The 23,836-nt window shown below is 42.7% G+C and overlaps 1 protein-coding gene across 4 annotated transcripts in view; it reads right to left on the reverse strand.

Moving 5' to 3' along the window:
* Stx8 (syntaxin 8) overlaps nt 1-23,836 on the reverse strand; it is a 228,667-nt gene that overhangs the window by 171,797 nt on the left and 33,034 nt on the right. For 2 of the 4 annotated variants that reach the window (XM_034504309.2, XM_076936581.1), the window contains exons 5-6: nt 12,499-12,623; nt 2,089-2,181 (exon numbers count right to left, since the gene is read on the reverse strand). In XM_034504309.2, coding sequence (XP_034360200.1) covers nt 2,089-2,181; nt 12,499-12,623 — 218 coding nt within the window. The remainder of the gene's footprint in view (nt 1-2,088; nt 2,182-12,498; nt 12,624-23,836) is intronic. The other 2 variants (XM_076936582.1, XM_076936583.1) reach the window with 1 other exon arrangement.

Below are 23,836 nucleotides of genomic sequence, written 5' to 3' on the forward strand. Positions count from 1 at the left end.
CGTAAGCCAAGGAATGTGGGTGGCCACTAGAAGCTGGAAAAGGCAAGGAAACCAATCCATCCCTAGAGCCTTCAGAAAGGAATGTTGATCTCTTGTTGATATATTGGTTTTCACCCAGCAAGACTCAAGTCAGACTTGTATGCTACTGAACCGTAAGACACTGTGTCTGTGTTATTTTAAGCCTCTACTTTTGTGATAATATTGTAACAGTAATCGGGCGCTAATGCAGACACAGCCTAGGCTTTGAGGAGTGTTAAAGCTCCACAAGGAATTCTAATTTGCAGCAAAGTCTGATAGTCACTAAACCAAAGACAAAGGCATGCTGGTAGCTTGCTTGTGCTGGGAAACGTGGTAAATCTACCTGAGAATGTAGTAAGTCCCACACAAAACCATGCATCTTTCATCCTCAGTCACATACCCATAGACACTGTGGCCTGCATACGCCACAGAAAGACATGTTCATCAGTTCAGGCCAGAGCCTTTCTGCCCCAAACAGGCAAATTTCCTTAAGATAAAAAAATAAACAACAAATAGCCAGCCAGTTTTTTAGGTAAAGCTTATTATTTTACTAATACTGTCGCACAGTAAAGGGACTGAGCAATGCCTGGATCAAACACAAATCAATAAGTGGCCTATTCATAGCAGTAGCAGGAGAAGGAACACACTGTCCCCTCAGTGTGACACTCTTGCAAGCTGCCTTAGGACTGAAGAGACAGAGGATACTCCATTGCTTATGTGTCTATTTGGGTGTGACAGATGCCCAGCAGCTGGAGTTGCTTATCTATGATAGAGAAATGGACTGAAACCATGGGAACAATGACCACATGCCTCCTCGGGATCAAGGAGGGGAGTGCCTGTTGCAAGGTTTTGGCAAGTGCAGCCTCCCTGCAGAGAGAGACTCCATCCACTACCAGGACTTCCACACACACCCACACATGATGCTAACTTTCCTCAGAAGCCACCCCATTATGGCACTGTCCCAAGCTGAAACTTCAGAGCCTTTTGCAGCTTCTTTGCCCCCCTACTCTGTACCCTTTCTTCCTTGCTGAGGAAGCTGGTACCACAGAAAAGGAGCCACGTCAGAAAACAAGTTCAGTTCCACCTTTTATAAAAGATATGACATTCAGAGGTCTTGCTGCACCTCTGAACCTCATTGCAAGCAGTGACGACATCACCTTCCCATCCTCATGCACAATACACAACATGCTGTGGACAAGAGCAGGGCATCACATCTATGCTGTGGCGTCTCCAACTTCTTGTCTTCTCTCTAAGATGCTACTGCAGACTCAATGTCTCTATTTGGACCTCTCATTGGCATCTCTGGTTAGAGATGCATCTAATTTGGACTTACAGTTGTCACTCACAAACCACTGAGGCCTCTTGATTTCTCTGCCTGGACCCCTCAAGGTGAGAGTGCTGGTTGTTTCCCGCATGTACCCTGCTCTGCTCCTGCTACGCTTGGTCAGGTTCTCACCCCCTACATAACCCAAGCACAGAAGCCTTCAAGTCCTAAGTCCTTCTGAAACCACTTCTGTCACATCAAGGCCTGAACAGACATCTTCAAACTGTTTTTGCCCCATGACCTGGTCATTTATGCTGAAAGGTGAGCAAACTCCACTGGATGCAGAGATGAGATGAGGTCCAACACAGCTTTCTTATGCTTTTTATCAAGGTACCAAACACTGAGCAATTTCACATCTTCCACAGAGAAGAAAAGCTCTTGGCATAAATAGATCATAAGTTATTTGTCAAAATAGTAGGGCCAGCTATGGTCAGTACATGCCTACAATCTCAGCACTTGGGAAGCAGATACAGAAGAGAACAATGCAAATTCAAAGCTAACCTGATCCACATAGTGAGTTCAAGACCACCGGGGCTATAAAAATCAAAATTAATTAAAGCAGTCACTGAGGACTGGAAAGGTTTTAGTGACATTTCTTTATACCGTATTAGAAAATTGCAATGTAAACTGTCCACAAATCACCACAGGCGCAATAAGCCACTGCAGACTACTGACTGCAGACCCTCTGTGCCGCATAATCGTAACTGATTGAGTGAACATGTGATCAAGCTCAGACTCATTCTTACCATTCTGTTCATCCAGTTCATTCCCAATTTCCTGGCCCATTTGTTTTTGGCGACTTATGATAGAGGAAAGGGCATCAAGACCCGCGTCCTGTTCTGAAAGAAAAGCAAAACCAACTGACTAAAAGTTAAAGGAAAACACTTTAAAGCTAATATAAATATACATAAACACATACACACATATTGAAGACAGACAGATGCACACACGCACATGTACAAACACAGAGGGAGATCTCTCCAGACAGCTGACGCTATCCAACATATAACAAAAGTGGCATTGGTGGCATTACTGGAACAATTTTAATACTTACTTCACGTCTCAGACCAAAATGTTTCCTGATAAATTCATTACTCATGTATGAAATGGATATTTTATTAAATTTGGCAACACCGACATTTAACCCTTTAGAATATAATACAAAACAGAACATGTATAAATCAATAATAACAGGGCATGCATACACACAGGTACACACATGTTGGAATCAGAGGACATCTTATAGAGGTGGCAATCTCTGGCGCAAGGCTACCTGAAGCGGGAGGGACCTGCAGCTCCTGAGCACTATGTAGTCTATGGAAGGCAAGCTCAACACACTGAAGGAAATCCTCAAGACTTCAATCTACCCACTTTTACTAAGTCTAGGAAACACATACAAGAACATATGCAGCTAAGCAATACTGCTTCTACAAGGGTCTTCCCTAAAACACACCTCTTGTGCTGAAATCAACTTCCTGCCTCCCAGTTTATCTTTTTGGCTACTCTGGAACTTTTCCTGGAGCTTTTTGCCTCTGCACGAGGTGTGATGCTTAAAACTGATTATTAATTTCATAGATTCTTCTAGAATCACCTAGAAGACAGGCCTCTGTTAAGCCTAGATGAGATTCCCTTGCTTAGGTTACATGAGGTTAGAAGACTCACCCTTAACGTGGGCCTGGCTCCCAGACTATGTAAGAAGGGAAGCTCCTTGTGCATGAGCACTGTGAGGCCATGGCACCGTGAGGCCATGAGCACGATGAAGCCAGGTACTTCAAACTCCAAAGGAGCTTCCCTTCAACTGTGAAGTGGAACAAACCCCTTCTCTCTTCAGTTGCTTTTGTCATGGTAAGTTGCTTTAATCACAGCTACAGAAAATGTAACTAAGCTACCAGGTCTGTCTTACTTCCTGGCTGCAGCCTTCTTCCCTGTGTGTGTCTCTCCCTCAGGAAGAAGTGATGCCTGTTTCTGTTTTGGAGTGCAGGTCCTGGGAAGTGAACCCAGGTTGGTCTATGCAAAGCATGTGCTCTCCCACTGCATACACACCCAACTCCCTACTCTTCCCTTAATCAATGGCCAATTCCTCCGAAGCACAGCAGCACCCAGAGGTCAGGGACTCCCCCCTACACATCTCCTTAGGTGCTTGATAAGCGAGCACCAGTGAGGTGCTTTATCATGAGGGTTTACCCTGGCATACTAAGAAGTAGCATCACTCTGACAGGAACTAAAATCCCAAGACTGTCTGCTGAGCTCTGCTCAGCCCTGGTCGGGGCTCCTGGCTGACAATCTCAGTCTGTTTACTGACTGCATCCCAGATCTGATTACTTCTGCTGTCTTCTTGTGAGTTTTTGGAACTTCTTACTGGGCAATCCCTTGTAGCTCCAGTCTCTGGTTTGGTTGATAGCTTTCTACACTGAACCTTGCCTGTGAATTTCTCTTTTCCTGAATATGTATATGCGCGCGTGTGTGTGTGCACGTGTGTATGTGTGTATAAATATAGATATAGATGTAGAGATATAAAAGTTGTGTGAATTACCAAAAAATGGTTTTAACTGATTTTTTTTGTCTTCTCATGTATTAAAATTTTTTTTAAAAAGGTGAGTTAAACTCAAGCTATTCAAGATCCTATCTTTAAAAGTCAATGTGTCTTCAAGGTGGGTCATCTTGGTAACATCTCTGCAAGAGCCTTGTTCCTTCGCCTCCATGTGCCTTGAGCAGGGACTGTGGGGGTAAGGTCTACACTTCACCCAAGGGCCATTTGCCAGTGGCAGTGGCAGCTTCATGTTCCTTTTTTAAAATGACTGCTTCATGGAATGGCTTATCTGTGAAAGCAGAACCACAAAGCCTCACTAACTCACTCACTAACATCTACTTAGAGGTTCGTATAACTCTTTTTTAACAAATTAAACCATTACACTTAGCCCTTTGATTCACCTAGAATTTATTTAAACTTACAGTGTGAGGCAAGGACCTCTTGGTGACACTTTTTGACACAGCATACTTTTTAAAGGCTATAAACAGCCTGCCGTGTCTAGGGACCACTCCAAGGAGCCATTTTACAGCAAAATCACTTTATAATGAGGTCCTCTTGGTCCTTAGTAGCAACCTCCTGGATGGCCTCCAAGATAAATCTATCATCAAACTCGCACTGCAGAGGGACGTCTACACTACAGCAAAAGTCCAAATGCACCCAAGGAATAATCCATAGATGGACTGAGGATCAGTGCACTGTGAAAGGATGGGAAAATGGATGGACAGCGGAAAGCCTCTGAGATCCTCAGCTAGGAAAAGACACTGAAGCGCCAACATTGTTTCATTCAGTCAGAACACAAATTATCGGTGAGAAATTGCTATGCTAAACTTTTCTCCCAGGTTTGTTATCTCCTAAAGTTCTCCCTAGTGTACATCAGAAAGGAGATGTGATTGTGATTCTACTCCTGTGATTGCCATCAACTAGAGCATCTCCTCAGTGTGTTAACTCTGGTACAGTCAACTTTCATCCCACAATCCAGACGCAAAAGATGCTGGGCAGTTCAAAATGATCATGTCAATCACCCGAGCTTCTCTGAGCTACAAACAGACCTTTCTAAGAGGCAATGGTTTCACCATTTAGCAATAATCAAAACAAAAGGCTACTTCCAACAGAAATAAGTCAGGACTCGCTGCAGACAATCTGCTTACAAACAGCAGAAGTGGGACATTGTAACAGCTCATTCTCCATAATCTACTTCACTCTGTCACAGGGTCCAAGGCTTAATGCCTTGGTAATGGTCTCACAATGAGACATTTGCAACATACCAGACCGAGTCATTCTTCAACTTTACACTGGTGAAGATTTTAACACACAGGATCACCATGGAAAAAATAAAGCATGTGCATGCGTGTGTACGTGCATACATACACACACAGATATAAACACATACATATACACATACACAGAGACACAGGGACACACAGACAGACAGACAGACAGACAGACACAGACACACACACACACACACACCAACACATCCAAGATGTCCAAGTCTTAATCCCTGGAACCGGCAACTATGTTATTTTCACGGAAAAGGCAACTTTGCAGATGTGGTGAAGATAAAGGTATAGGATAGGGGATGAGGCTGGAGAATCTCGGTGGACCCGATACAATTCTATTAGCTCTGAGAAGCGGAGGTTGCCCAGCCTGTCAGGGGGAGCCATGACAGAGAGTTAATGAGATGCAGTTGCTGATGTTGAAGACAGAGCTATGAGCCAAGGAAATGAGGATCTTCTAGAAGCTGGACAAGGCAATGGAACAGATTCTGCCCTTGGGCCTCCAGAAAGGAATGTAGTCAGCTGACACCTTGATCTGAGACCCTGGAGACCCAAACTGAACTTCTGCTCTTCAAACTGTAGCAATGTGAGTAATGTCACCACATGTGTACTAATTTATTGTTGGAGCACTAACACGGTCATTTCTGAGAGTCCCCGTGGAACCATTAGGTGTGTGGATACTTCCTATATTTAGACATTCAGGAAAACCATCCTCTAAATACGAATCACTCAGCTTCGGGAGGACAGTTTGGTGGCAATAGATAAAAAACAAAGGGACAGTCATCAGAAAGTATTATGCCAAAAATAACAAGAGCAATCCTAAGCAAGTCACTAAATCTTACCAATTTACAGAAAATATCTAGGTCACAGAATATGCTGAGCAAGTTATGGGGAATGCACTGCAAGAACTAGCTAAGGGGAAACCACAGAGTAAACAATTCTGCTTAACAACGACAGTGCACAGGAAAATAAAATAGTTTGAAAAGGATCATTCATACTGTCAAGACACTTCAGAGATATACCTATTAGTGACAATGGATGGGCTACATTCATACCCTAAACCAAGCAGTCTAGAGGACCTAATACAGAAAAATCAGAGATAGGGAACTGCCTGGCTATTTGATTGAGTAATTATTTCTAATTTGGCAGAAGTGGTAATTGCATTGTAGTTTTTAAAAAACAGTCCTGGGCACAGAGAGATGGCTCAGAGGTTAAGAGTGAATGCTGTTCTTACGGAGGACTTGAATTTAGTTCCCAGCACCCACACTGGATAGCTTACAATCACCTGTAACTCTAGAAGATCCGACACTCTCTTCTAGACTCCACGGGTATCTGGATTCACATGTGCATATAACCACACACAGATAGACACATGTATACATTACTTTTAAAAAGAAACATATCTTTTTAAACGTCCTTATATGTTATAAACATATTTTATGGTATTTAGACAGAATATTCTGAAGTATTCACCATTAAAATGACATAATGTCTGGGGTTCACTATAAAAATAATCCCAGGGCATATGCATAAGGATCGGAGTTCAGTCCCGAGAGTCCACAGTAAAAGCTAGGTGTTGTGGCATGTGCTTATAACACAAGTACCGTGGTAGCAGAGACAGGAGACCTCTGAGTCTAGCTACCTGGCAGGCATTAGGTCCCAGTAGGAGCAAAAAGGTAGACAGTTCCTGGAGAACAATACCTAAAGTGACCTTTAACCTCCACATGTGTGAAAAGCATGTGTCTGTGTGCCCATACATGTATATATACATATACACAATCCTGGAGGTGGGTATCTGGGAACACACACATAAAACCAAACTAGCTATGGGGCGATAATTACTGAAGCAGGATGAGGAAAGGAACACAAGTTACTCTACTACGTTTGAAATTTCGCATAGCAAAAGCTCATCACCATGTTAACAACAAAAAGGAAGAGGCTAGAAAATTTGAATCAGCTGTAGAGCGCTTGCTGGGCATGTACAAGGCTCTGAGGTCAGGCTCCGGCAGAGGGACCAGGAAGTCTACAGCAAATGCTCAAACCTAGAAAGAACAGCTACAAAATAATGGAGACCATACTGACTTAGGAACTTCACCAACATACTCTTAAGAAATCGGGGGCAGGGAGCACCCTTCAGGTCCTATGGTCTGACTTGGGTACAGCAGCCTGCACTGACCACTGTCTCCTTCCTCTGCTCTATCCTGATCCTCAGGAGACCAACTTACTGTCATCACCACAGTTACCTCTACTAAGGTCTATGTACATCCCGAACTACTGCTTAAGTATTGGGCTAACCTTAGGTAACTGGCTGTCACGAGGCCCAGCTTCTAGGCTGAGCAAGAACGGTATTCACTGTCCTCAAGTCTATGATCTAGCAATAATTAGGGGATAATTTCCAGAGTATTTCTCAGTCTCCACACTAAGTACAGAAAGGCTGTGATGGTTTGTATATGTTTGGCCCAGGGAGTGGTGTTATCAAGAGGTGTAGCCTTGTTGGAATAAGTGTGTCACTGTGAGTGTGGGCTTTAAGACCTAGCTGCCTGGAAGCCAGTCTTCTCCTAGCAGCCTTTAGATGAAGATGTGGAACTCTCAGCTCTTCCTGCACCATGCTTGCCTGGATGCTGCCATGCTCCCATCTTAATGATAATGGACTGACCCTCTGAACCTGTAAGCCAGCCCCAATTAAATGTTGTCCTTATATGAGTTGCCTTGATCATAGTGTCTGTTCACAGCAGTAAAACCCCTAAGACAAAGGCCAAAATGCAACCAGAAATGGCTTTTTCTGACTCTTCTTTATCTAGTATAGGGCCCAGCGATAAAGTAGACCCACAGCACATCAAGAGGCTCCTGGAGCACAGGAAAGCTATGAAGCATTTGGGGTAAAGACTACTTCCATGTTTGTGTTTGGCTTGATAAATAGCTTGCTATTATAGCAATACTACAAGGGACCTAGCATTTCAAATCACAACAGCAAGAAAGAGCGGGAAAATAAAATGACCCAAAACACAAGCCAGTCCACCTGTCCCAAAACCCAGAGCTGCAGCCCAGCAGGGTGACAAGGGGTGGGAATCTCTGTGGGAGAGATGCTCTGGTTTAGAGATGCCACTAAGAAGCATACAGGGCATAGACTCATACAAAACCTGAGCAACTCCTAGTGCATCACATTCTCAGGGACAGAAATACTTTTCTTGGCTGAAAACAGCTTTCCTTGGCAAATGAAAATGAAATGCCTAGCCCATTTGTATAAGGGCTAGGCAGTCCTCCCAGAAGCCATGTCTGCTCAGAGCACAGCGCTGTGTGTGAACTGTGCTGTGAGTTGAGCTGGGTTGCTTTTCATCTGCTCACTTCCCGTCAAACGCGGTAATGGGTGAAGTATGCAAAATTAAAGACAAGGAGAGCCAGTGTTTTGTTTACTCGGTAATTTCATTGTGAAGAGAGTCCAAAATAGAATTAGACTCCTGTTTCTGGTCAGGATGGACTGACAGGGACCAGATTTTCTTCTGGCCTGGATGAACAAGGAGCGGAGACAACAGGCAAAATATTCAAATCCATATTTTAAGAAATATACATCAGCTGCAAGGCCAGATCTCCGAGAGAGGGAGACAAAGGAGCCATACTCCGAGTCTGCCCAGATTGCTGCTTTGTGAATGCTCCCATCAAGGTGACGAGCTGGAAATCCCAGGTGGAATCAGGGGGCATCGTGAATCGGAGGTCCAAAGGGGTCAATAGCTGGTGTGCTGCAGTGAAGAGAGCCCTGTGGTGTTGTAAGGCAACTGCACCAAGTCCTTGCCAGTGTCACTCAGAGCTTGGAAGTACTGAGAAAGACACCCAGAGCTGAGTCACTTCAAAGGTAGAAGGAACCATGCTCTAAACCCAACCAAGCCGATGACCTCAGTGCTCTGAGAGCACCAAGCAGAATATCCAGAGTGGTGTGGGCTCAACAGTGTATAAATTACCTATGGACCAGAGGCAAACACCATCTGTGGGGGCCACAGAGGAAGCATTTGAGGCTTTGTGGTTCATATGGTCCCTAAAGCAGTCATTCAGCTCTACCACTGAGAGTGGGAAAGTAACTATGGATATTGTGTAAGTGAGTGAGCATGGCTGTGTTCCCATAAAACTGAATTTATGAGCCCTGAACTTTTAATCTCATATAATTTTTACAAGTCACAAAATATTTTTTTGATTATTTTTACCATTTAAAAAATTTAAAGCTGTTTTTAACTTCAACACCATACAAAAATAAGATTTGGCTCACAGGCCAGGGTTTGCTGATCCATGCTTTAAAACATTTTAAACACCTCTTTCATCTGTCTTTACAAGCAAGACCCAGGGTCAGTAAGATGGCTCAGCTAGGAAAAGCACTTGCCTCATGGGTCTGATGATCTGAGTTCGATTCCAGAGCCAGAGCCACAAAGTTGTCCTCTGACCTCAAATGTACACCATGGCATGTGTGGCACTACACATTGTACACACACACACACACACACACACACACATACACACACACACCATTTTTAAAATATAAAAATAAAAGTATGACCCAAATAACTATATCCCATAACCACTCATAAAAATATTTCTAGAAAATTCAAAAATATCCAGTACTGAAAAAAAAAAGGGGGGGGGGGCCTGGAGAGATGGCTCAGCGGTTAAGAGCACTAACTGCTCTTCCAGAGGTCCTGAGTTCAAATCCCAGCAACCACATGGTGGCTCACAACCATCTGTAATGAGATTGGATGCCCTCTTCTGGTGTGTCTGAAGACAGCTACAGTGTACTCATAAATAAAATAAATAAATCTAAAAAAAAAAGAAAAACAACTGTTAAATTATATTTAAAAAAAGAAAAAAACAATATTTAAAAAAAAAGAAAAAAGATCCAAACTTGGATTCAAATATACATTTCCTATGAAGAACAGAAACAAGGCAAGAATGTCTATTTTTTTAAAAACTGTACTAGGTTGTAGCAAGTACATAAGGCCAGAAGAATAAATTGAAGGTATCTGTAATGAAATTAGAAAATACTTACTCATAGACAACATAATTATTTGTGTCCAAAAAACCCTACAGATTCAACAAACAAGCTATTAAAGCACACTAATGAGAGTGAGCACACCAGTGAGAGTGAGCACACCAGTGAGAGTGAACACACCAGTGAGAGTGAGCACACCAGTGAGAGTGAGCACACCAATGAGAGTGAGCACACCAGTGAGAGTGAGCACACCAGTGAGAGTGAGCAAAGCCGCATGACCCACAGACAACACAAATAGAGACAACAGCTTTGTGTACGAGGAATGATCAGACACTGGACAGTTAAAATGCAATTTACAATAAAAGTGTAAAATACATAGGGATAAGTCTGACTGAGGACACATAAGGCATGCAGAGTGGAAACAAAAAAGCAATGCTAAGAAAAATTAAAGACTACATGGCATTTACTTTGTGATAATCTAGATTACTGATTCGAAGATTCTTGCTGATGTCACATCAGTTCTCTTCAAAATAATCTGAAAGTGTAATCTCAATCAAAATTACAGATGCTTTGATGCCATGTTTTTTAAAAAAAATTCAAAGCTGACTTTAAAATTCAAATAGAAGTATGAAAAAACCCAAATGCCCAAAATACCCAAAAAACTAAGAAAAAGAACAAAGTCAGATGTTGTGTGTCGCTTGGTTTAGTGATCTATCAGACACAAACGCTCATGCCCCACTTAAAACAAACAGACTAATGGAAGAGAATAGAGCATAGAAACAGGGCCATGTATGTATATATGTGTATGTATGTACATGGCCATTTGATTACTTTTGACATTCAGTAGTGAAAGCATTCTTTTTATTTTATTTTTTTAATGGCTCTAAGCCAAAAAGATATCCAAATGGAAAACGCGTCTGTGCCTATAAAACAATTCAAAAGAGATCAGAGAGACCTGATGTGAAAACCTGACATTATAAAATTACTAGAGATAAAAAGGCAATAAATCTTGTGGCTTTAACCTACTGAATGTTTTCTTCGATATAATCAAAACATAAATCACACAAGGAAAAAACTCATCAACTGGACTGAAGAGCATCTGCAGTCTGAAAACTATTACTAAGAGACACTTGTCACCTTGACACCGTCCAGCCAGCTGCCCTTGCAAGATACTAAGGAAACTTGTTTTCCTTCTGAAAACAAAACCCAAAGCTGTCTGAGAATAGAACAGTGAGGGAACATATGAAAATATCTTACAAGTTAATGAAAGAGAAAAAGAAAACTATTGCTAAAGACATCTTAGGCAAAAAAAAAAAAAAAAAAAAAAAAAAAAAAATCAGCACATGAAGAGTCAAGTGACAATTCAGATGCATTTACAAATTATCCATAGAGAAAGAAGCCAGATCCCTTTTCCATGAAGAGAGTAGATACTGAATAAGTGTACTCCCATGAAATTGTGGAAAATAGAAACCAATTAACACAACAGAAAACAGATCAGCTGTTGTTGAGGAGAGGAGAGACAACAGAAAGACTCTCAGAGGTACATGAAGAAGCTTCTGAGAGCTGTGTGCACTATCTTGATTCCAGTGATGTTTTTTTCATACATACATGCATCCATGTGTGTATGTGTGTGCCCGGGGTGGCATGCACATGTGTGTGTGTGTGCTGTGTCAAAGTTCATCTAATCCTACATATCAAATATGTGCTGCTTATGACAATGCCAATTGTATTTCAGTCTATAGAAAGAGCAGCATACATACTGACATGGGAAAAAAACTAACATTAAGTTAAAAACTATGGAATGATTCACATAGTGAGATAGCTATGTACCTCATGGTCCTATTTACATAAGACGTGTATTTACACTAAACATACACATAGATGTATACTAAATATACTAAACATATGCATACATGTAATGCAAACAAGACTGTGGACACACATACCAATCTACTTCTAGTTTTGAGACTGGAGGGGCAGCACGGAGTACTCTCTATTTGTCTGTCCCAAGTCTTGCCTGAACCCACAGCAATAGTACATTGCTTCTGAAATTTTAAAAAGTGAGAAACTTTAAAAACAGCACACTTTAAAGCAAATGTGGTGGAACCTACAAATAAAAAGGAAAAAATAAATCTGATGGTTCAGACGAACTTGAGGGTAAAAGGACAAGCTGATGACCACCGAGTCAGAAGCAGCAATGAAGAAGTCTTTGTCTCAAGCAGCTTGAGGAAAAAAACAAACAAACAAACAAACAAAAAAGTCAAAAGCAATAATCATTTGGACTCTAGTTTTCAGTAGAGATAAAGAATAGTCAAGAATAAAACAATAGTGTCAGAACAGCCTGGTTTGTGACTCACAGTCCCGGAGTAATCAGTACCTTGAATAATTTTCTGCTGCTGTTGCCGGATCTCATCAAAACCCAAACCTCTGGTCTCCTCCGGCTCCTCACAGAGCCAAGGGTTGGGAGTTCCTCGCTTTGCTTCTTTGCTCATCAGGCTGGACCTGAGAACAATGGCAAATGTATTACATATCTCATAAAACACAACCTGGCTGAAAATCACTGCCACAGCACGGAGCTGGCCAGTCTGGCACACTTTGCAAAATCATCTCCATAATTTATCTCACCCTTAGTTTATTCTAGGAACCGTGTCCAGGGCTGTAAGAGATCTGAGGCTATGCTATGATTCCTAGACAATTACATAGCATGAGGAAAAGATGGTGGGAGAGCCCAGTCTACTCTACCAGCCCTCCAGAGACGCTGGTAAATTAGGTTGTTAAGTCTCAAAACCACAAGGCCAGTGGGAAGTTACCTGTTTATCACAATAAATTCTGTTTTATAGGCTTTGTGACACAGAAGGCAGAAATATTAGTTTTCATACAAATATATACAAATAAAAATATAAATATATATAAATAAAAATACAAATATCTTTATGCAAATATAATACTAACAATACAGATTATAGCATAAAACAGTAATAAAGTCTCCCCTTAAAGGGTGCTTGGTTGCTCACAGAAACACTTGCAGAGTTCCAATTCAACTCTGTGACTACAATCAAAACAATCACACTGTGTGTGACCTGTCTACTGTGATCAGTAACCCCTGAAGCAATCCACATTTCGCTCTTGCAGGACACATCCTGGTCTCCCATCTAAGGACAGAGAACGTAGTTCCTGCCACTGCCTCCCTGACCAAAGGATGTAAGAATCATGTTGTCCAGGAAACTACCTCTGACTGCTCCAATGCAAGGTTGAACGGGATTCACACTGCTGCTCTTGTGGAACTTGGGAGAGGGATGGTAGTGATGTTGTAGGAGTAGCAGAGCAATAACAGTTATGGTGGATTAAGCAACTGCTACGTGCAGTCGCTCTCCGGGTGATTTTGTGAGCACTCACTCATTCTCCATTGCTTACCATTCTTCAAGCCCTGATGGCATCTCTTGTGTTGTTTAGAAGTAACTGCTACCCTACTGTTCGGCCTTCCATATAGTTAAGCTTTCTAATCACTGGATAGGAAGTGGAAATGAAAACCACCTCCCCTCTGCTGCACCCTGCTCCCCAGTGTAGAGCAAATAGCCACAGGCATGTCACTTACTGGCAATATATGGACAATAGCATCTACCTTGAGAAGTTTCAGCACAGATTAACTAGAGTAATTTATGTATTCAAAAACGATTTCCTCAATACTTATTTGGTAGGCACTTGTTTTAATCAATAATTAAAACAAACTGTACAATCTGACCAAAATGTAGCCCTGACAACACACAGCTTCTCCTTGTAGGTACTATCCTCATGCACTTGTGTGTGTGTTAAAAGAGGTGATAATAATGTGTGCAAACTACTGAATACAGTGCTTGGGAAATAATACCTTTTTCAATAAATTAACTGTTTTCATTATACTGATGACTGCACTGTCTACCAGGAGGTGTTAAAATTATTTTTAATAAATATACCCTAACAGTCTATTAATTTTATTTTTTAACTAAAAAGAAAATATAACCTTCAAGAAAACCTGGACCAAATGCAAAGACAGTTTCGATTCTTTGGACTAAGATTTTAAGCACAGGTCTGGTCTCTTATTCAAATGTACCAATTAACATGTCAAACACAAGTATGACTTTCTTCCAGTCGATCAAAAAGACAGACATGTTCTTCAAGGCTTTACTTTACATGATTGGCCCCAAGAACCCAAGATGTCGAGGTTTCACACTTACTCCATATGATAATCACTTAGCTTCACCTGACTTTGAAGACAAGGAAAAAAGAAATGAAAAGGGAAGTGAAGCAGGCAATTTGCAATCCAAACATAGCCATTAACACCCGAGTCATCTTGCAAGTGCCAGCATGAATTGCACATAGTTGTATGTGGCTCACTGCAAAAGCCTGGGTCAGAGACCATAAAAATCTCCTGAGACTCAGGAGTGCATCGGTGGCCAACTCCAAACAGTCATTCCAGTGAGTGTATCACAACTGAGTGGAACTGCTCCAAGGTTAGTGTTGAGCCCTTGTCACACATACTCACACATACACACAGACACACACACAAACACATACACATGCGCGAATACGCACACACTTGTGCACACAGACAAAATTAAGATATTTGTATTAAAAGAGAAAAAATACAGAAAATGTGAGGTGATTTTAAGCAGCCTCAATAAGTGGCAAGTTAGGACGACAGCTGTGTTTACACGTGCAGTTTGTGTGTAGTATGTGTATACTTTAATCACCTATGAGGAAATAAAAGTGAAAATGTAGGCATGAGCTCATATCAACAGTAAACATGATACAGAGAAGAGACTTCCTAGTATGACCTACTTCCCAAGCTAAGCCACGGCCTGCTCCCTGCTCATCTGAGTTGCTGCTCCTTAGTTTACTGATGTCCTCGACCTACCAGAAATGCACCTTCAGCATTCCTATGTGTCTGTGTATCTGAAAGCAGTTCATCGGCTTTGCAGACTACTATACATTTAGGGTGATCCCTACTGTCAGTCACTACTGATCTACAGACAGTGGCCTTAGAGTCACATCAGACTCTGAAGTAAGGGTGAAGAATAGTACATGAATAAGTAAAATAAGCCAAGTGGCAAAAAAGGAAAAAAAATTGAAAACAAAAATAAAAAAACGAAAAAACAAAAACCAGGCATGTCTCCTCTCCCTTCCCCTGCAAGAAAATCACCAAGCTGAAGACTTTCCCATGTATCTCTCCCTTGGCATTTTCGCACAGGTACCCTGTGATGCCTGTCTCATTTAAGAATCCTCAAGTAGTACACACAGGCAAAGTCAAATTCACTCCTCTCCCCATAAGCTTTTCTTCCTCCATCTTGATTCTGCTTAGTGCGCCATCCAGGGCCTCAAGTTGCTGCTGCTGCTGCTGCTGCTGCTGCTGCTGCTGCTGCTGCTGCTGCTGCTGCTGCTGCTACTGCTATTATCCCTCTTCTACCTCTCAGCAATGGCTGAGGTCTTCCTCAGAGATGGTTCCCTGTCCTCATGTACAGCCAACATGTACCCTGTTAGTACAGCCTAGCTTCAGACCCTCCTCACGTTTCCTTTAGACTCATTTTGATGCTAGAATAACCTAAAACTAAAGTCTCGCCATATCATCTCCCAAGCTTACAACTTCTGTGACTCCCTGGAACTATAGGTTCTGGGCTAGCTTTAAAAGATGGTCCTGTGGTCTCAGCAGCAGCATCTCCCAACGCCCTACTTCCACATCCTTCATCTGCCTGGGTCCCACATGCTGCTCACTACCACTGAGACAAAGGCACAAACTTTCACACTCTCATGTTTTTGCATGAGTCTGGAGTATCCCCCACCCCCACCCCTTTGTCCATCTGGCAAAATTCTATTCATCCCCTAAGGCTCAACTCAAATGTCATTTCTGCTGCTGAGTCCTTCCTGATCCCCACTCCATCCCCCTTTCCTCGAATCAATCACTTGCTGGCACTCCCATGGCACTCTGTGCACGACCTCGAACGTGGCATTTATCAAGCAGGATTGTAGCTAGTTATTTACTCATCTGCCTCCCTTCCTAAGTTATGAGCTCTGTGAGGAAAGAGGCCACATGACAGTCATGTTTATATCCCCAACACCCAGAAGTGGGAACCACAGACCATGCTGGAGAAGCAGCATTCAGGAAATGCTTACAAAAATGGGGCTGAGAACCACTGAGGGCTTTGACTGGAGGGAGCCAACATGAAAACTGTACTTAAAAATTTCATCTTGAGAAATTAAAACAAAAGTACTAATCAACTGCTACCTGCCTTCACAACTTAGCAGCAAAGGCCGATGCTCTGAAGCAGATGGGGAGAATTACTTTGAAAGGGAATTCTGTCAGTAAAACATCTTCCAGCTCAACCTTGCCTTCGCAGTGACAAGTCAGATCTCTTAAGTTAAAGAAAGGACATGCTAATTACTATGCTTCTGAGATAGAACAGACTTGATTTTCCTTGTTAAATCACCGTGGAGCAAACCCAGTCTACCACAGGGCTTCAGCCATGGCATCTCCTGTTTTCTTTTTTGTGATGAGGCCAGCTTGGCCTTGAATTCTTGGGCTCAAACAATCTTTCAACCTCTACTTTTCCAGGTGCTGGTGATACTGGCTCACAACATGGTGGATGGTGTGTGTGTGTGTGTGTGTGTGTGTGTGTGTGTGTGTGTGTGTGTGCGCGCACGCGTGGTTTAATAAATCAATAACTTCTGTCTATATTCTTTGAAGATAGACTTTATAATAATACAGGATTATTTATTAAACATGATAGTATATTAGAATCCTGAAAATGCTTCATGACCACTTATAAGGACATAACATAATTTTGCTCTCAGCCTCTCAAGAAAATAGTGTATGTTATTGAATTATAATAACACGAGGTGGGGTACACAGAGATAATCCATCTCTCTGCTGACAAATTCAGTTGGAACCTGTCAGAGTTCACAGGGAGGGCATTCTTATCAACTGAGCAGAGAGTTGAAAAGAAGTGAATTCCAAGAAGTAGCTTTTCTTAGCATTTCAAAAAGATGTCAGCTGACTATGGAAAAATGTTTGTTTTGTCTGGAAAAAAAATATCAGTGTTTGAGCATTCGCAGACCACAGGGAGGTTTACAGTTAGGAGCAAAGAAGCTATTTCTAGGGTGTCAGAGAGCTGGGTTGCATCAACAAAGGTTTCTAGCTGGCCTTGTCCACAGACGGGAAAACGCCCTTATAGTATGAAAGGCTAATTCCTTTTTTCCAAAACGTTTTGTGTGGTTTTGCTCCATGGACATAAAGATGCACAGAGACTCAAATTTCAATCAGAAATGGACTCTCTGACATAAATTCTTCAGAGACACACTCTGACAACAATGTGCAGACTGGATTACACTGAAAAGCGGCTGAGGGGGTGGGGCTGGGGGAGGCAGGCCAAGGCTGGTGCAGTAATTGAAGTGGGTGGCAAAGGAAGTCAGGAAAAGGAAAATGACAACAGGGACCCGTGAGGAAGAGACAATCAGTACACTGATTTAAGGCTACCGGGCTGAGGGAGCAGACTGGATAAATGGGGTGAACATTTCCAGGCTTGCTTGAGCTGAGAGAGTCGGCTCAACTAGGAAAAAGGAAATTTCTTATTAGCATTCCAAGTTCAACACAGTTTCTAAAAACAAACCCCAAATAACACCACTCACTTGAGGGCACGATCAGCGGACGTGCAGATAACTTCCTTCAGCCTGATAGGCCACAGTATCATACTCCGTAGTCCATCCACCCTTCCGTCCATCTGCCCGCCTACCCATCTACGTACATACCCATTCATTCAAGTGAATAGCATCCATACAGCAGACTCTAATCTAGTGGCTGAGAAGTGAACAGGACTTAAGTACCTGGTCTCATAAGGATACACTAGGGATGAAGAATGCCCAACACGGTGCCTAATCCAACGTTGGTTCCCAAGATATTTGTATTGTTAATTTCAATAAGCAATGCCTGCTGAGTTCAAGCTCAGAATAAACAACTCAGACACAGAAAATGTTTCCTTATCTATCATCTAAAGAGGGACATTTCACCAGTGTCTTCAGACCTTTATTTGTTCTGTTTTGTCTTGCTTTGTTCCCTTTTTCCCTTAGTGATGGGGATCAAACTGAGGCCTCATGCTAGGTGCCCACCACTGAGCTACACTATCCTCAACTGTTTTCCCCAATCTTAAGTCAAGCCCATTTTTTTCTCCTAAGAAACTCCTTGCCCAACTCAGCTGGGTGACTTGGGGGAACTGACACAATTTAAGAAAGGGCCTTTTTTTTTTTTCTTTTTCATTACCTTTCAAACTTCAAAATACCAGCTACTAAGAACTCCCAAGTACAACTACTGTTGCAACATCATGACCTATGGCTGTGAGGGCGCTGGTAGCCGCCTCCCAGACCATCAGCTTCTTTCAGCCCAGGAAAGAAGCTGGGCTATTCTTTCTTTAAAATCCCAGGAGTTGCTCCTTTTTCTTCTCTTCTTTTCCCTCACCCTCTCTCTCCCTCCCGCCCTTCCTTGCTTTCTATGTAGCCCTAGATGCTCTGGAACTTGCTCTGTATATCAGGCTGACCTTGAACTCAGAAATTCCCCTGCCTCTGCCTCTGGATTGCAGAGATCAAAGGCATCTACCACCACAGCCCAGCCTGGTTGCTTTTTTGATATCAATAAAAAGTTCCATATTAAATGACTGTCTTAACGAAAGAGTTCGTAGTAGAAGAGCTATGCAGATTGCTGAAAGGCTTCAGGGACATATTTCGGTTTCTAATCCAAGTATCAGAAGTCAGAGTATTATCCCTGAGAATTGTATCTGCGATCTAAAAATTAGCACCAAAAGAAAGTGCTCTTTAGCTAAAATATCTAATCATCACAGGTACCTTAAAAGTAGAGAGACAAGGAGTGGCTGGCACAAAATCCTAAACTTTCCATTCTGTGAGGACCAATCGTATTACCAGCCTCATGGTGACTGAGCGCTCTCTGCTGGTCAGTGGGGGAAATTCAGCTACAGTAACTGGCCAATGGTAATTGTAACTCTGTACTTTATTAATACACAATGTATGCTTGTAAACATGGTTAGAAGTAAAGTGTGCAATAGTGACCAAGATGCTCACACATGATGAGGAGCCACATCTCTGGACACTGCCCGCTGTTCTCTGTTGACAGGGTTCTTTACAAGCCAACAGTTTCACAGCATATCCAGAGAGGGTCCAGATGAGATGAACAAACAATACGTATTTTGCACTTAGAAATGTCACATGTCTAACTTGTCTAACTCGGCCTCAACATTTCCCCCTGTATTCAGCACGCTTGTTTCCACTCCATTACTTTATAAAGTAATGCTAAAATGCTCCATTAATGGTGCCACTAGCACTGCTCTGGAAACAAGCATGCTATGTGTAGTTTCACAAAATCACTGGCTGGCAAGCAACAGTGGTACAAATCTGTTTGGCAACCAGTGTATAAAAATGCAAATATGCCACTAAAAGACTAATTAAGGGTGTCAAGTGGTAATGTATATACAATCAATACACACAGAGCCAAGGACCACCTACCTAGCCATCACTTCAACCTAAACAATTCAATTTTTATTAGACTGACTCTGCCAACTCACACCTAAAATGCAAATTAGTGAGATGGTGGCCTGTACTTTTAACAGTGGTACCCTTTTGCCTTGGGGACAGAACTCAGAAATTTGTAAGGTCCCTTGGGTGACTTTTATGCAACCAGCTGGACACTAATCTACAGAGTGGTGTGAAAGCTACTGCTCTGGGGCAGTAGAAGCCAGAAAAGCACAAAGTAAAGTGGGCAGGATGGCACGCGCCTCCATCCCAGCACTTAAACTGAGACAGGATTCTGCAAGTCTAAGGACTGCACAGTGAGTGCCGAGCCAGCCTAGAGCAAAGAGGGGGACAGTGACTTAAAAAATACATTAAAAAGCTCACAGCAGAATGAGGTGCATGGTGTACTGACTATGCTCCTTCTCTCGGGACCATGCAAGTCTCATGCCTTCCAATGCCTTCTCAGCCTCCCTCGCCTAACACTGGCTTCTCCTCCTTCTAATTTCTTACACTGAGTTTATGGCCCATGCCATACAATTGTGTACACCCTCATCCACTACTGTGTTCTCTGGTCGTTCTGTTAAAGGCAGAGAGACGGCCTCTTTAAATGACGTGCATTGTCTTCTCTTCTGCCAAGATCAGTGGGAGCAAGCACTTGTTCCTGGTTACAGGGCGCTTTCTAGTTCACAGAGGGCCTTGCCATGTACCCACCACATTCCAGTTTCACAAGCTGCAGAGTCATGATTATCTTTATTTTACAGGAAACAAAATGGAGTTAAAACTCAAACCCAGATTTTGTAATATTCAATCACTGTCCACACAATGCTATGTTGGCGATCTGGTGTTATAGGGTATTTCTGTCCACAGGTTGGAAAGAGCAAAAGGCAAGACAAAGTTCTTGAAGCCAGTGAGGAAAAAGACAAACCACAACTGCTACAGGCAACAGTGATGCGAACCAAGAGCAAGAGAGACTAGAGACAAAAGTCAGAGCAAAGGATGCTGGTTCTCCTCCTCCAGCACTGGTTCAGCTCTGACACAGTAACCCGTCCTCCTCTGTAATCCAAGGGGTAATCCTCCTTTGCCACCTCTGCAGACTGTGGAGGTAAAATAAGTTCGATCAATGGACTGAGCTATCTAATCTACCTACCTACCTACCTACCTACCTAAATGTTCGTTTCTTAACTTTTATTTACTAAACAGTTGAACTTGGGAGACTGAGGGTGTGGCTCAGCTGGTAAAGTACTTGCCACACAAACATGAGGCTCTTACTTCAGACCCTAGCATCCATGTTAAAACAAACAAAAACAAAACTGCAGGATATTGCAGTGCACGCCTGTAATCACCAGGGTCGGAGGTCGTTCAGGCAGGAGGCTCCCTGGGCTTGCTGAACAGCCTTTCTAACAGAACCACTGAGATCCAGGTTCAGTGAGAGACCCTGTCTCAAAAAATAAGCTGGATGGTACTTGAGGAAGCCTCCAGGTGTCAACCCATGACCTCCACATGCGCGCGCACACATACAGAAGAAAAAGAGCAAAACGTGGAAAGTATTTAACGTATTAAAAAGAGACAATGAGCTAAAATATAGTGTGCGCAGTCATTATTCTTTCCTCCTCCTTGTGATAGACTGCAACTTTTCTCCTTTTCAATTCCCAAATGACTTTTGCAATTTAAAATCGATATGTGCAGCTGCAGAGATCTTTATTTTCCATGCCCAAAGTCATCACTGTGCTGGTATAATACCAAGTACTGAAATGCAAAACAGGGGTTTTTTTTCCATCCATAGATTAACAAGACCTACCAAGTTCTGTGACACCCACTGCAACAGCCACTGGTGGCTAGCCAGTGGGGAAATAAGCCCTCCCCCATACTGCTGGCAAGCCATACAACTTTTAACAAATATACATGGCAGTTCTTTACATTTCCAACACACATATCCTGGGGCCCTCTCTTACAGAAACAGAGGCCATAGTGCCCACGAAATTTGCCTTAGCCATGTATATAATTAGAAAAAAAAGAAAAGAAAACAATCCAACAACATTATGGACAGAGGTTACAAGAATGACTGCAGATTTATAACTACAAAGTACTCGCTGTTGCAAAGAATGTGTTAAACCTATTGATTTGGAGGAATGCCCAAACTTAAATTAAAAAAAAAAAAGTAAATTACAGAGACCTGTATATAATACAAGTCTGCTTTCAGAAAAAATATATTTATAGCATACTTGTAAGTATAAATAACAGTAACTGTGATAAAGAAAATGCCAACATTACAATGGCGACTTTAGAAGCATGGCAGACAGGAAAGGAGAGGCAATATATGTTGGCACTGTACATCAGCATAAGCATGGATCACTATTTTAAATCCAGGTAGAGAGCCAAGCATGGCAATCCTTCTATAATCTCAGAATTGATGAGGGAGAAGCAGGAGGGTCACATGTTTGAGCTCAGTTTAGGCTATACAGTGAGAGCCCCACTGAACTCCCCTAAAAATGAAAAGGAAAGGAAAGTCATTTCCCTGCAAAGAGGGAGGGAAGGAGAGAAAAGATGACAGAAAACAAAGACCTATAAAATATTACATGGTATCCCATTAACATGAAAAATTTGAAGTTTGGAAAAATTTGAAGTTGGGCTGCCCTCTGGCCTCATGCCATGTGTGTGGCACCTGCCACATGTGTATGTGCATGCACACACAATACAGAAATAAGGAACAGAATAATAGAGGAAGGCATATGATACTGACCTCTGGCTTCCACACATGCACACTCTCACACATGCACACTCTCACACATGCACACCTCTCACACATGCACACTCTCACACATGCACACTCTCACACATGCACACTCTCACACATGCACACCTCTCACACATGCACAGCTCTCACACATGCACACCTCTCACACATGCACACCTCTCACTCGTGCACACCTCTCACTCGTGCACACCTCTCACTCGTGCACAGCTCTCACACATGCACACCTCTCACTCATGCACACCTCTCACTCATGCATACCTCTCACTTATGTACACCTCTCACACATACACCCCTCTCACACATGCACACCTCTCACACATGCACACCTCTCACACATGCACAGCTCTCACTCATGCACAGCTCTCACTCATGCACACCTCTCACACATGCACAGCTCTCACTCATGCATACCTCTCACTTATGTACACCTCTCACACATGCACCCCTCTCATACATGCACACCTCTCACACATGCACCCCTCTCACACATGCACAGCTCTCACTCATGCACAGCTCTCACTCATGCATACCTCTCACTTATGTACACCTCTCACACATGCACCCCTCTCACTCATGCACACCTCTCACACATGCACACCTCTCACACATGCACACCTCACACACATGCACCCCTCTCACTCATGCATACCTCTCACACATACACACCTCTCACACATGCACAGCTCTCACTCATGCACACCTCTCACTCATGCACACCTCTCACTCATGCACACCTCTCAGCTATAAAAGAATACATTTTAAAAAGTTCGGTGGCAACCTATGTGGAAACTATTAGAAAGACACATTGAAAACATCTCTTTTACTTTCAAATCAAGAACAGAGCAAAAGAGCCAGGACTGGCAACACGCATGTGCAACCCAACACTTGGGAGGAAGAGGTGGGCAGATGAGGGATTCAAGGTCATCTGTGGTTGTTAGGACAAGCTTGGGCTACTTGAGACTCTGAAGATAGGGAGAAGAGGAACACAAAGAAGGGGAGAGAGGAAAATGAGGGGGGAGAGGAAGAGCAGGAAAAGTGGGGATAGACAGACAAAGGTGTGTGCCAATTTTTCTAAGGGGAAAAGCAATGGATAAAAAAAGCTACCTAAGGGGTTTTTTGTTTTTGTTTGTTTGTTTTTGGAAGGAAGAGCAGAGAGGGAAAAGAAACAGCAGGAAGCATCCTGGGCTGGGCAGAGGCTGGAGCTCATGAAGGGAGACATGAAAGTGACAGGCAGGTTGCAATCCACACAGACAGGGGAAGTGAGAATGGGATAGCAGTGGTAATCCTTTCCTAGCATTTAGGAAAAAGCACAATTAATTTCTGTGTTCTCTCTTTGCTCTCAGGGAAGGAAAGCACCCATGGTTCAAAACCCAGCCAAGAGAAGTTGGGTGTGATTCCTCTTCTGTTGACTTAC

The sequence above is a fragment of the Arvicanthis niloticus genome, chromosome 6 (assembly GCF_011762505.2).
Source record: "Arvicanthis niloticus isolate mArvNil1 chromosome 6, mArvNil1.pat.X, whole genome shotgun sequence".
Lineage (NCBI taxonomy): Eukaryota > Metazoa > Chordata > Mammalia > Rodentia > Muridae > Arvicanthis > Arvicanthis niloticus.